Source organism: Drosophila eugracilis, unplaced genomic scaffold (assembly GCF_018153835.1).
Source record: "Drosophila eugracilis isolate 14026-0451.02 unplaced genomic scaffold, ASM1815383v1 contig_2088, whole genome shotgun sequence".
NCBI classification, from domain to species: domain Eukaryota; kingdom Metazoa; phylum Arthropoda; class Insecta; order Diptera; family Drosophilidae; genus Drosophila; species Drosophila eugracilis.
Window position 1 is genome coordinate 4059937 of NW_024572964.1, and position 12049 is coordinate 4071985.

The 12049-nt window shown below is 42.0% G+C and overlaps 4 protein-coding genes across 8 annotated transcripts; 1 reads left to right on the forward strand and 3 right to left on the reverse strand.

Moving 5' to 3' along the window:
- Positions 1 to 410: 410 nt before the first annotated feature.
- On the reverse strand, positions 411 to 1797 carry LOC108107609 (transmembrane protein 267). 2 transcript variants are annotated; one of them, XM_017215178.2, is made up of 3 exons: positions 1776 to 1797; positions 1275 to 1683; positions 411 to 1214 (listed from the first exon to the last, which is right to left on the reverse strand). In XM_017215178.2, the coding sequence occupies exons 2-3, from the start codon at positions 1566 to 1568 to the stop codon at positions 834 to 836; spliced, it is 675 nt and encodes a 224-aa protein (XP_017070667.1). In that variant the 5' UTR covers positions 1569 to 1683; positions 1776 to 1797; the 3' UTR covers positions 411 to 833. The 2 variants fall into 2 exon arrangements, with proteins under 2 accessions (XP_017070667.1, XP_017070665.1); XM_017215176.2 differs by lacking the exon at positions 1776 to 1797 and having other exon boundaries at positions 1275 to 1760.
- Positions 1798 to 2123: 326 nt separating this feature from the next.
- Positions 2124 to 3626, reverse strand: LOC108107617 (aldo-keto reductase family 1 member B1). Its single transcript, XM_017215186.1, has 6 exons — positions 3544 to 3626; positions 3256 to 3423; positions 3034 to 3206; positions 2671 to 2815; positions 2420 to 2617; positions 2124 to 2356 (listed from the first exon to the last, which is right to left on the reverse strand). Exons 1-6 carry the CDS (start codon positions 3616 to 3618, stop codon positions 2156 to 2158), a joined length of 960 nt encoding a protein of 319 aa, XP_017070675.1. The 5' UTR covers positions 3619 to 3626; the 3' UTR covers positions 2124 to 2155.
- Positions 3627 to 4674: 1048 nt separating this feature from the next.
- On the reverse strand, positions 4675 to 6150 carry LOC108107572 (aldo-keto reductase family 1 member B1). Its single transcript, XM_017215132.2, has 6 exons — positions 6050 to 6150; positions 5773 to 5940; positions 5533 to 5705; positions 5317 to 5461; positions 5063 to 5260; positions 4675 to 5000 (listed from the first exon to the last, which is right to left on the reverse strand). Exons 1-6 carry the CDS (start codon positions 6122 to 6124, stop codon positions 4809 to 4811), a joined length of 951 nt encoding a protein of 316 aa, XP_017070621.1. The 5' UTR covers positions 6125 to 6150; the 3' UTR covers positions 4675 to 4808.
- A 669-nt stretch (positions 6151 to 6819) lies between these two features.
- Positions 6820 to 11811, forward strand: LOC108108181 (histone-lysine N-methyltransferase Suv4-20). Of its 4 annotated transcripts, none has more exons than XM_017216126.2 (4): positions 6820 to 6864; positions 6926 to 8493; positions 9327 to 10132; positions 10195 to 11811. In XM_017216126.2, the coding sequence occupies exons 2-4, from the start codon at positions 7466 to 7468 to the stop codon at positions 10689 to 10691; spliced, it is 2331 nt and encodes a 776-aa protein (XP_017071615.1). In that variant the 5' UTR covers positions 6820 to 6864; positions 6926 to 7465; the 3' UTR covers positions 10692 to 11811. The 4 variants fall into 4 exon arrangements, with proteins under 4 accessions (XP_017071615.1, XP_017071614.1, XP_017071616.1 ...); XM_017216125.2 differs by having other exon boundaries at positions 6829 to 7195; positions 7248 to 8493; XM_017216127.2 differs by having other exon boundaries at positions 6829 to 7071; positions 7248 to 8493.
- Positions 11812 to 12049: the final 238 nt, after the last annotated feature.

The window sequence follows — 12049 nt, forward strand, 5'->3', positions numbered from 1 at the left end:
GGAAATTCTGGGACTGACAATACCCTAGAATGTTTTCTTTTTTCTTTGTTCAATCGCACGTGGAAGTTTAATTACCCAATTATTGACCCGCAAACACTGCGTTTTTCCGCTGAATAGCGTAGGAAAATTTCGAATACGCAAAGTTTTTTATATCCCTTGCGAACTTTTTCAATCGAAATGTGATTTATTTATAATGGCGAACATTTAAAATTAAATTCGTTTAAAAATAGCCCCGACCGATTCGTCTAAATAAGCAGAAAAGTCGATTTATGACGGGATTCCTTCGCAGCAATGCCAGCCATTAGGGCCAATTTGTAAATGGCAACTAATTTGGCCCACAAATAAACAGCGAATAAAATAAAGGTGGCCCAGGCAAATCAATTGGATTAGTCGTGATTACAAGGCCGATGTTTTAAGGCAATTACATTGAGTTTATTGTTCGATTAGATTAAAATTCGATTGGCCTACAAATACAAGAGTCAAAGTTGAAGTTGAAAATCGATTACATATCATATTGTGCGCTATGCTCATTACTCTAGTTTCTCTATGGACTACATATCACAAATTCGGATATTATCTGTACTATATAATTAGATGCTAGTAAAAACCTACACGCTACTTAACAGAGAAAAATCAATTGGACGGGAAGCATAGTTCCCCTAAAAAAGGTACTCCTAGTAGTAGATCTGTGTAAAATTGTGTCCTGTAGTGTGGAAGTTTTTGGTTTCTAGCTGATCTCTAATCTTAAAGCGCTTGAAGCTTGAAAAGCATTTTGCATTTACCATTTGATGATGTTTTGCAGTATTATCACAAAGTGTTTTCTAATACATAGCCTAGACTTGCATATAGCGATAGTTGGCAGTGGAACTGCTGCGATATTGGCCCTCGCTTAGCTTGATGTAATGTCCCAGGAAGTTAAGTACAGTGGCACTGCGGCATATATTATGCAGACAGCCCAGTAGGTGAGGCGTTAGGATGGTAGTCACTATGTAGGCCAATTGGGGCATCCTATCCGTGTGTCCCAAAGGGCAAAGCCAGTAACCCCGCCTTACGGCATCCCTTGTATGGTGTGTGATGAAGGCACAAAGTAGAGATCCCAGCATCAAGCTGGTCCGGAAGTAGTTCAGACATGCAGTGCAAATGTAGAACAGCAGTAGTACCACAATAATACTAGAACAGTGAAGAAATGGCCTCTTTGAGAGATTGGTGGCATCCTAGGGAAGTTGCAAGACCTTGATTAGTAGGAATTCCATACAATTATTTAAGTTACCCACCTCTAGATACAAGGAACGCGCCTCTACAAAGTGGTCCAAGTCAATGAACGATGACACAACGAAGCAGGTGAAAATCAATATCCAGCCGAATAATTGCGAGGTCCTCTCATAAAACTGCATGGCAAAGGCGATGCCCGTGAGGGCTCCGATTGCCGCATGGGTGGCATTATCGGCCAGGGCCTTTAGCAGAGGATGTTGGGTCAGCTCCACAAAGTTATCCCCCAGCAGACACGTAATGGTCACCAAGGTTGTCAGCACAATTCGCATATAGACCATTGTGTGGCAGTGGGGCATCGATTTCTGGGAGTCTGCTCTACTTTTCCGGCCCGGCTGGCGAAGCTCTTATTTCCACCGATTGGACGGAGTTGTTTGGTTAGTGGAGTTTATTTACTTTTTCTGCATCTTGTTTCTACAATTAGTTGGGAGAACAGAACAGATTATGAGGACCTTAAATAAATATAAAACGTTGTTTACAAAAAGAATTGTTTTTGGAATTCTTACAGTGAGACCAGTCCAAGTTAAGAATTCAAATCCTATTTCCTTAATGGTTCAGTTCTAGACTATTTCCCTCAATAGTTTACTTTTTCGACCGTTTCTTGTAACAGAAATGTAACATGTTACTGTTAATAGTTAGTATTCGCTCACCAAAATATACCAACCTGTGTGAAATACTATAAGGTACTGTAAGCCAACAACATATCCTTGAAAACTAATAAGAACCACTTAGAGTGATAAGACTAAAATAGACAAACACTTAACAATCGAATAACTGACGTTAGAGATTATTTATCTTTTATCTATAATTTGGCTCTACATTTTAATTGATAAAGAAACTGCCTTTAATTTTTGTTTAAAAATCAATTATATATTTCTTAAAAATATTAAAAACAAGCACTGTAGACATTAAAGGGATAGTATTTGCTCTTGATGGCTTGCCGAGCATGAGCCACTCGCTCTCCATTGTGATAGGAATTCAATATAGCATGATCCTCAGCATCCAGTTGGAAATCAAAGACTTTGAAGTTCTCCTCGATGCGCTTGGGATTGGACGACTTGGGCAATGGGATAGTTCCAAGTTCAATCTGTAAAGCAAAAATCATAAACATGATCAGCCAACACCCTCTAGCAATAAGTCACTTCCTTACCAGATATCGGATCAGCACTTGGGCAATGGTCTTGTTGTACTTGTCTCCAATCTTCTGCACCTTGCCATCGTACATAAAAGCGGGTGTTCTTAGCTCGGCATTGTGCCTGCCCAGCGGGCAAAAAGCGGTCACCACAATGTCATTGCTTTTGCACAGGGCAATCAGCTTTGTCTGATCTAGAGCTGGGTGGACTTCGATCTGAAAAGAAAGCCATTATCAAATCTGGAAAGGAAATCCTGTAATTGACGAACCTGATTGTGGATTGGCTTGATCCTACAGTTGGCCAGCAGGCGGGTCAACTGCTCCGAGTTGAAATTGGAGACTCCGATGGCTTTGGTCAGGCCTAGATCCACCAGCTTCTCCATTGCCCGCCAGGTGTCCAGGTAATCGATGTCACTGTAAGAAGATTTAACTTCTTATTACAACTAGATAAACTTTTTGCACTTTAAATTAACGTAAACAAAGTGATAGACACCTTTTAATCAATGAACAATGATTGCGGCCTATATAGTGCGAACTCTTATAGATTAAAGATAACAGAAGAACTAAAGTTGGTTGTATTTCACCATCACTTGTAAGTGGTAAATCAATTAAAAATACTTTTTATTACTCACATAAGTTCAACCTCTCCATTGGCATCTTTGGGAATCAGTTCGTTGTCACCTCGGTATTTGTAGGAGAAAGGCCAGTGGATCAGATAGAGGTCCACATAGTCCAGACCAATGTTATCCAAGGTCTTGCGGCAGGCGTGCTCTACTATTTCCGGTTCATGAAAGTGACACCAAAGCTAAGGAAATCGGTTAATACTCAAGTTCCCAAACTCCTTGCCAACTGACCTTGGTGGTGATGAAGATATCCTCCCTCTTGATAACACCTTCTTCAATCTTCTTTCGAACCGCAGCACCTACTTCACCTTCATTCCCGTAAAAGTAGGCGGTGTCTATATGCCGGTAGCCCACATCAATCGCATGGAGAACGGCCCGTTCGCAATCGCCATCCACCGACTGAAATTAAAAGTCATCAATAACGTTAAACGCTCGTAAATGACGTTAAACCTTATTTGTGACTGATAAGCGACATTCCCAACCAATATCGGAGACGTGATCTACCACTCATAGACTCACCGCAAAGGTGCCCAGGCCAATTGACTGGATCTGGGTGCCATCGTTGTTCTTCAAGTACTCTGTTTTGCCGGCCATCTTCACTGTTACACAGTTTGACGCTGAATGTCTGAGCTCCTCAAATCACTGTTCTTATAAAGGTGTTGAAAAGGCTAGTTAAACTTTCAAAAGCCGTAATTGGCGGGTAATTGGTATAACTTTAAATCTGTTTTTATATATTTCTTAAAGAGATATAAATAAAATAGGAATAGTTTCTGTCGCTAATATCATTATATTGCTAACTATTTATCGTTATATCGTTAAGCTATTTCACATCCTAAAAAAACTAAAAATGTATTTTAAATTATATATTTAATAACCATGTACAATAAATTGTTCCAAATTGAAAGACTTAAAGTTTTTGACCCAAAATCCATCTAGTTTTTAATATATATTTCAATATATTTTATAAAAGTAAGAAAAAACCAAAAAATTAAACGTTTTATATATTTAAATCTAAAAGCTTACAAATTACGCCAAGGAAATACCCACAAATAAAACTTTACGAAGAAGTTCAAATATCATTTATCGATAGCTTGATAGTCAGATTGCGCGAAAAGTTTATTAGTTTATTAGCTTTGTTTTTTTTGCTTATCACATGTGTTTTGTTTACTGCTGTGCATTCTGGCAATTTGGTTTCCCATTTTAAATAATTGAATTCAAACATCTGCGGGTGGGATTGCATTTGTCTATGTGATCTTGATTAAATGGAATTTTCCATGCGAATTCTTTTTGAAAACTAGTTGAGCGAGCAAAAGCTCTCTCTTTCTATCTAAATCTCTCTAAGAACCACTAACAGATCAGCAGAGGTGTATGAAAGGGGCGAGAATCTAAAAATATTATAAAAAAAAACTTAACGTTTTTAGGAATTTTATAAAATTTTGAATATATTTTAGTGACTCTTAGATCTCATAAAAGATTAAGATTATAGAGCCCCTCTTCCGAATTTATTGCCCACACCTGTGAACTTTAGTATGATAACAGGAAAAGATGTGTTGGTACAAACATACAAAACATAGATCATAAAACATACGATCGAACCATAATATATTTTATATAATCAGAGATCTACTTATTGAAATTTTGTATTCAAAATTATAATAAAAGCGGTATCAAACCTTTATTTATTTAACAAATACAAAAACAGACATTAAATCTTCACTGTGAAGTGGTTTGTTTCTCAGAATATCATATTGAACTGAATATCAATAATTTTCCTTCATTCCCGCTCAAAATTCGATATGGAATGGATAGTTCTTGCTCTTAACAGCATGGCTCATGGGAATCAATCGCTCTCCAGTGTGATACGAATCCAGAACAGCATGATCCTCAGCATCCAGCTTGAAGTCGAAGATCTTAAAGTTCTCCTCGATGCGCTTGGGATTGGATGACTTGGGCAATGGAATGGTTCCGATCTCAATCTGTTTAGATAGTTAGAAAACTGATAAAGGGTCTTGCTTGCTAATTACAACTTAATCCTTACCAGATATCGGAGCACAACTTGGGCTGTAGACTTCTTGTATTTGTCTCCAATAGCCTGGACCTTGGCATCATAAATGTAATTGGGAGTCTTTTCAGCGGGATTGGGTCTTCCCAGCGGGCAATAGGCGGTCACCACAATGTCATTCTTTTTGCACAGGGCAATCAGTTTCTTCTGGTTCAAAGCGGGATGACACTCGATCTAGAAAGCGGTCTATTAGGAAACCAAAACCTAATGGGAAACCGCATTAGACTCACCTGGTTGTGGATCGGCTTGATCGTGCAGTTGGCCAGCAGGCGAGTCAACTGCTCCGAGTTGAAATTGGAAACGCCGATGCTTTTGGTGAGGCCCAGTTCCACCAGCTTCTCCATGGCACGCCAGGTGTCCAGGTAATCGATGTCGCTGTAAGGGTGAAAAATAGAAAATTAAGAATGAAAATGTGAAACATAAATTAGTTTTCTGGTGTTACCCACTTGAGTTCCACCTCGCCCTTAGCATCGGTGGGCATCATTTCGTTATCCCCCCTGTAGACATAGGAGTAGGGCCAGTGCATCAAGTAGAGATCTACATACTCCAGTCCAAAGTTCTTTAGGGTCTTTCGGCAGGCGTACTCCACCTTCTCCGGCTCATGGAAGTGGCACCAGAGCTGAGGAAATGAATTTCCAATCAGGGATTAGTTTATGATGTACATTCCAGGAGACTTGTCAACTGACCTTGGTGGTGATGTGGATATCCTCCCGCTTGATGACGCCGTCGGCAATCTTTTTCTGAACAGCCGCACCCACTTCGTTTTCGTTCTCGTAGAAGTAGGCGGTGTCTATGTGCCGGTAGCCCACATCAATTGCATGGAGCGTGGCCCGTTCACAATCGCCGCCCAGTGACTAAAAAGGGCAAATCATTTTATTATGGGATATTTAATGTTCCCCACTGATAACCACTGATATTGCACCGATCGATATCAGAGACGTGATCTTCAGGTGATAGTCTTACCGTGTAGGTGCCCAATCCAATGGACTGGATCTGGGTGCCGTTGTTGTGCTTCACATAGGTTGCCTTGCCGGACATCTTGACTGCTCAACAGTTGCTCGCTGATTGACTAAACTGTGCTTCTCGTGGGGTCTCTCTTTTTAAGTTCTGGAAAAAGAGCTTTCGACAGTTTGAAAAGCCTTGTGAAGATGAGCGGAAAGATAGGAAAAGTCTAAGGGAACTTGGAAACGGTTTTTTAAATTTAAAAATGTTTCAAGTTTAAATTATTATTAATTATGAATAACCTTCCCTATGAATTTAATGTAGTTTCAAAATGATGAAGACCCACTCTTTTCCCTTTTAAATTAGCCAGGAGTAACTAATCTATCTTTCGGGAACTTTTAAGACATGTATAATACTTTAATCAACATTTGATGACTTGCTTTTTAAGGTTTCATAGGTTTACGATGATGATATATTCAATATTGTGAACTTAGTGAACTTCTTATCAAGCTGTTGCTAAAATATCTTCCAAGAAATGGGCATAAAAAATAAAAGTATGATGTCATTAAAACACTTTTTAACTATTAAAACTTAAAACCTGAATACCTCTAGATGCTTCTTTATCTCCTGTATAGAGTAGAACTTCTGGTAACCACCACACCTACTATATATCGCTAGTAAAAGCTCCGCCTGGGGACTATCTGCTGGAGCGCATGAGTAGAGCTTTTTGGGAGGACGGAACAGTTTGGAAGCGGCACAACATCTGTTATTCAAAGAGGCACAATGTAGCAGACCTTGCCAAAGTCGCACAACTGAAGGAATTTTCGAAGCGCCTGGTGAGTTCCCAGCCGAGGAATTTTTGACTTCTCCAAACCAAAAATTAAAACGCAATCCTAGGAGGGTCTGGGAATTTAAAAGTGTTACTTAAACTAAAACTAAAGCCAAAACGAATATGGAGAATCCTAGTTCATTGCCAAACTTGACATGTGTACCTCTGAAAGGATTTAAGTGAAAATGCGTTGGAATCTATAAATACTCGCTGGGTAACTAGACCAAGTCACGACAGACCAACCAATTGCCACCTCCTGCGGCCAAGTGCATGTCGGGTGCTCATTGGTTTCGCCTTGGTCTGGTCTAGTTTTCTGGCCTGCCATGGAGGTGTAGGAGGTGACTGCCAGCAAGCCTTGGTTAGCTGAAAATTATTGTATTGTAATTTCAGTATACGCAGCACGCCGACCATTGCGCATGCCACAAAGCCCGGACCCGAACTCGCACCCCCGCCAATCGAGGCCAGCAGAAAAGCTGAGGGAGGAAAAAAAAAGTAGGAGAAACAGCAGGTGGCACCTGCAGCAACACCTGCCCACCAGGAGCCCAACTAGAAGTCAAGGAAATCACCGAATTCGTAGAAACCAAGAAATCTAAGGAAAGGTACCAATAATGGCTGCCGTGGTCCATGGCTGTAGCAGTCCGCGCCAGCGATCCTGCAACGGCAGCAGTTCCCCGGGTGGCCATCATGGCTCCACGCCCTCCTCTGCCTACCCTACGATGCCCAAGTACTCGAGGACCACCAGTCAACAGCTATATGCCACCACTCAGCAGTTTTTCAGTGGAGGTGGCATGGCGGATGCGGCCTATGGATATGGGATGTCCACCTCCGCCGGACAGCGACCACTTTCTGCCTCCGCCCTGCCAGAAACGGCTGCGGCCAGTCGGAACTATTGGGGTCACCACAACGCCTTCTATCACACAGGAGGCAGGCATTACAGCAAGAGGAAATCCGCAGTGGAGCTACTGGCGGAATCCAAACCCTTTTATATCAAATCCGAGGCGGTTTTTGAGCGACTGCAGCAGGCGAGTTACCGGAACGGTGGGGGGAACAATGTAGCCAGCGGGAAAAGAGGACGTCGGCCAGAGGAAGCCCATGGTCATCACTATGATATGGAGGACAGGCGGTACATGAGTCTCAATCTCAGTCGACAGCAGCAGGTGCAACAGCAGGTGCAACAACAGCAGCAGCAGCAGCAGCAGCAACAACAGCAGCAGCAGTACCTGCACAACCATCATTCCCACCCACACCAACACCACCCGCACTCCCGTCACACCCAAGGCCAAGGTCAAGGTCGAACTGGAGGTGTCGGCGGAGGAGCAGCTGTGAACAACAATCTACTGCAGCACAAGCTGCGCATGCTGTTGGGATCGGAATCGGGAAAGGAGCGCAATGGCGGGACCTTGAGGCGCCACGACATGAACGACGGCAGTGCGGAACTCTTGCCCACAGATTACGGCGAGGAGGAGGTTGGTGGTCAGGCGGGCGCTCTGAGGATTCCCCCGCCCATCTATATGCCCAGCCATGGTTTCGGACGGGATGGCGAGGAGCCACTGGTCCTAACTGAGAACTACCGACCCATCAGCCCGCCCGCCGAATATGCGGCCAAGTCGGTACAGGTCCACAACGATCGCTACCGGTGAGTTAAATGGTGATTTTTTAAGTTTTGCTCTCCAAAAATCCAAAATTTCGAAAATTAGTTATGTGCGATTTTCCCCTCAAAATGACAAAATTATGCCTATAACTTAGCCGAATATGGAATGTGATATCTTGCTAAGCTCGTAATTAAAAGTACAACAAAACTGCATTCACAGTTTAAAACGTAAAAATGTTGCCAATTTTTGCATATTTTGATGATGTTACCCCTTACAAAAAATTGAGAAAAATACCAAAAATTAAAATTCCCAAAATCACCAAACGAATGATGAGGAAAGTTTGTTTCGGTCGTTAGAATAACAAAACAGTCGTTCTCTGAGCTGTGCGTCTTGTTTTGACTAAGTTATAGGTACAACACCGATAAAAAAGATAGCGTTTTCTGTCAGAAATCATAAGTCTGTTTGTCTCCCCAAAATTTCTTCCCACCACAAAGCCAAACACGAACGGAGTACGGAATGTCATACATCGCTGGACTCGAAATTAAAATTCCAACAAAACTGCATTCACAGTTTAAAATGTTAAAATTTGGTCATTTTTTGCAAATTTTAATGATGTTACCCCTTATCGAAAATGCGAAAATTGGTTACCTCAGATTTCTCCTCAACATGGCAGTGTTATGCCCATAACTTACCCAATAATAGTCTGAATATGGAATGGCATACCTCGTTGAGCTTGTTTTCTAATTTTTACTTGAACTGCATTCGCAGTTAAAAATGTTAAATTTTGGTAATTTTTTCCAAAAAAAGATATTGAAATGATGCATTCCATCCTGAATCTGTCCAAAATCTAATATTGTTATCCCTTCCGCTCTTTCAGATACAACTACCAGCGTTCGTACTCGCATTCACACGAGGTTCCCAATACGGGGGAGGATCGCAGTGCTCCGTATCCCAGTGGCGACTTCAACATCAATAGCCATAAGTCGCTGCCGGATCTGCATACCCAGATAAGTCGCCACTCGCCGCACAGTGAGATCCTGAGCTGCTGCAGTCGTGGTAATCGGTCGATCAAGTCCGCCGGGGAGTCCTCCATAAATCGCGATTCCGGCGGAAGTTCCGGTCACTATACCCATCGCAGTGAGCCCTGCTATAAGAGAGAGCGGCAGCGGGATGTGGCCGGAAGTGCGGCTCCGGCAAGCGGAACAATCAAAAACTGTTGCACCCTGGTGGCGGCCACTCGGAGGGACAGTGGTTCCTCCACCCAGCACAGTGCCAATTCCTACTGTGGTTATGTCACGCCAGCTGGGGACTATTCCGGAATGAGTGGTAGTCGCAATACGGAATGTTTGGATTGCCGTTGCAAACAGGACACGGGAATGGGTTCCGATTATCTGCTGAACTTCACCCCCACTCCGGAAGTTCCGGAAGCTTTTCAGGATGACTACACCCCGACACCCCCATCGCCCAGGCTCAAAACCCAGACCCCACGATACTCTAGCTCTTCCAGTCAGCAGCTGCACACCAGTTCCCAGGGCTACACGAGCATCAATCACTCGCAGAGCTCTCTGGTCCAGAGCCCCGGATCGGCGCCATCCGTGGACGACATCAGTCCACCGCCCATCCAGTTCAAGAGGCAGCGGTGCATTCGCTTCAAGAACAGGAATCGACTGCCAGTTCAAGGAGGTGCGAATGATTCTTTTCCCGCATCTTGAGTTAATTTTAATAAATATATTTCCATTTTATAGAAATGGGTGGACCACCGGGATCAGGAGGAGGAGGCCTAGTCCCACCAGGATCAGGAGGAATGGGCACGGCCAGCGGTGTTCTGGCTGCGTACAAGCAACATCGGGGAAGTGTGGACCACGAGAACGTATTCTTCCCTAAAGGTTTCTCTTCGGAGGTCTACCACAACAGCTTGGACATGGAGAGGGAGGCCCTGAATGCCAGCATTTCGGAGCTGGAGAAGTTCTTTGATCGTCTGGGATTGAATGACGAGGCCTTCCACGAGATTTATAGTCAACCAAGGAGACACCACTCAGAAACGGACGATGCCTCGGATGATTCCAGCACCGTTTTCTTCTCGGATGTTAGTACAGTGGATTCGATGAGATTGCCGGATAGTACGGAAACCCAGCCGCAAGCCACACAAGCCTATAGACCCTCGGAACCTCCGTCGATTGTCGAGCGGAACGCCAGGATCATCAAGTGGCTGTGTAACTGCAAGAAGATGCAGTGCACCTGAGGATCACCGGGGCAGTGCAGCTGCGGATTCGGATTTGGATTCGGACGCTAAGCGCTCCACTGATTTATTAATACTATACGACCACCCCGATTTATACACAGCTGCTGATTAATGCAAATAACTCTGATCCCTGATGGGTGGGTGGATCTGTGGGTTAGGTTTATGTTCATAAGGACGAAGAGTAATCTGTTGAATTTTAGCTTCTTAATCAGTTAGTTTAACGAAACAGTAATAAGTCACTAAACCGATTGCAAATACCTAAAACGAGTCTCTTACTTTAAACAATGAGTCTTAAGTGGAAATATCTAAACAACTCAGAGATGAAATAGTATTTAAAACTTGAAATTTATTCAACTTAATGCTGAAAATGCAATAGCAAATATTAAAAACACATTAAAATAGTTAATTAAAAACCATATGAAGAACTTTTTCACTTTAAACAACTTAATAATAATGAATAATACAATAAGAAAGGGACATTTGAACACAAATTATCTTTATTTCTATGTTAAGTAACGTAAATTAATGCAATTCAGCGATTACTTTTTGCCATTATGCCTTAAGCGCCCATGAACCACCCACCTGCTCAAGGATAATCCACAAAAAAAACACTGCTCAAAAAGTCAAGTTAAGTCAGTTGAATGTTTCGAACATGATTAGCATGGTTAGCCTCACCTACCTGTACAATGGAACTAGGAATTACGAGTCTCCACGAAAAGTCTCGATTATGGATGTGCGTTTATCCTCTTTTACTGCGCCCGTTCTCGCGCGGATCAATTACACCATTGATATTTGTATTGCCAACGGTAATGATATTGTCTTACGTATACTAATCAACTAGCAAGCGATCGTTCATATTACTCTTATACACAGCGGTATTATTAGATGAATTATTGTACAATTAGTTCTCGTAACTTATATATACTTATAAATATATATATACTATACATATACGTCTAGTTGCCAAACCGAAAAAACAAAATTAGTACACGAAACCACTAAAACTCACAAATTGAAATTGAAATGAACCTACCTATTTATGTAATTGTACATGGTTTGCATGGCGAATAAATAAAATATTTATGATTATCAAATTAATTGAAAATATATAGAAAGTCAATGAAGACAGTGTTGTTTTAATGTTCTTCAAATTAATTATTAATTAGTTTTAAAATTTAATTTATAATGCTTTGTTCGACTGAACAGTATTTTTAAATTTCGCGGGTAATGAAACGGGCAGAACGGTTGGAAGGTCTGCCACCTAGTGTGACCGGATCATTATTAGTCTGTTTAACCGATTCCGCGTTGCCATACATTTCTCTACACCAGTTTGAATTTATTAATTAATTTAAGCTTAA

What these genes read in the sequence shown, in the direction of transcription:
- LOC108107609 (XM_017215178.2), bottom strand. Translation starts at nt 1,568, where the DNA reads ATGCCCCACTGCCACACAATGGTCTATATGCGAATTGTGCTGACAACC. An exon ending in CGCGTTCCTTGTATCTAGAG is followed by an intron (nt 1,215 to 1,274) that starts GTGGGTAACTTA and finishes CAACTTCCCTAG; the next exon opens with GATGCCACCAATCTCTCAAA.
- LOC108108181 (XM_017216126.2), top strand. Translation starts at nt 7,466, where the DNA reads ATGGCTGCCGTGGTCCATGGCTGTAGCAGTCCGCGCCAGCGATCCTGC. An exon ending in GTCCACAACGATCGCTACCG is followed by an intron (nt 8,494 to 9,326) that starts GTGAGTTAAATG and finishes CCGCTCTTTCAG; the next exon opens with ATACAACTACCAGCGTTCGT. An exon ending in TCGACTGCCAGTTCAAGGAG is followed by an intron (nt 10,133 to 10,194) that starts GTGCGAATGATT and finishes TCCATTTTATAG; the next exon opens with AAATGGGTGGACCACCGGGA.
- LOC108107572 (XM_017215132.2), bottom strand. Translation starts at nt 6,124, where the DNA reads ATGTCCGGCAAGGCAACCTATGTGAAGCACAACAACGGCACCCAGATC. An exon ending in TTGGATTGGGCACCTACACG is followed by an intron (nt 5,941 to 6,049) that starts GTAAGACTATCA and finishes TGCCCTTTTTAG; the next exon opens with TCACTGGGCGGCGATTGTGA. An exon ending in TCAAGCCGATCCACAACCAG is followed by an intron (nt 5,261 to 5,316) that starts GTGAGTCTAATG and finishes ACCGCTTTCTAG; the next exon opens with ATCGAGTGTCATCCCGCTTT.
- LOC108107617 (XM_017215186.1), bottom strand. Translation starts at nt 3,618, where the DNA reads ATGGCCGGCAAAACAGAGTACTTGAAGAACAACGATGGCACCCAGATC. An exon ending in ATATCTTCATCACCACCAAG is followed by an intron (nt 3,207 to 3,255) that starts GTCAGTTGGCAA and finishes CGATTTCCTTAG; the next exon opens with CTTTGGTGTCACTTTCATGA. An exon ending in TCAAGCCAATCCACAATCAG is followed by an intron (nt 2,618 to 2,670) that starts GTTCGTCAATTA and finishes CTTTCTTTTCAG; the next exon opens with ATCGAAGTCCACCCAGCTCT.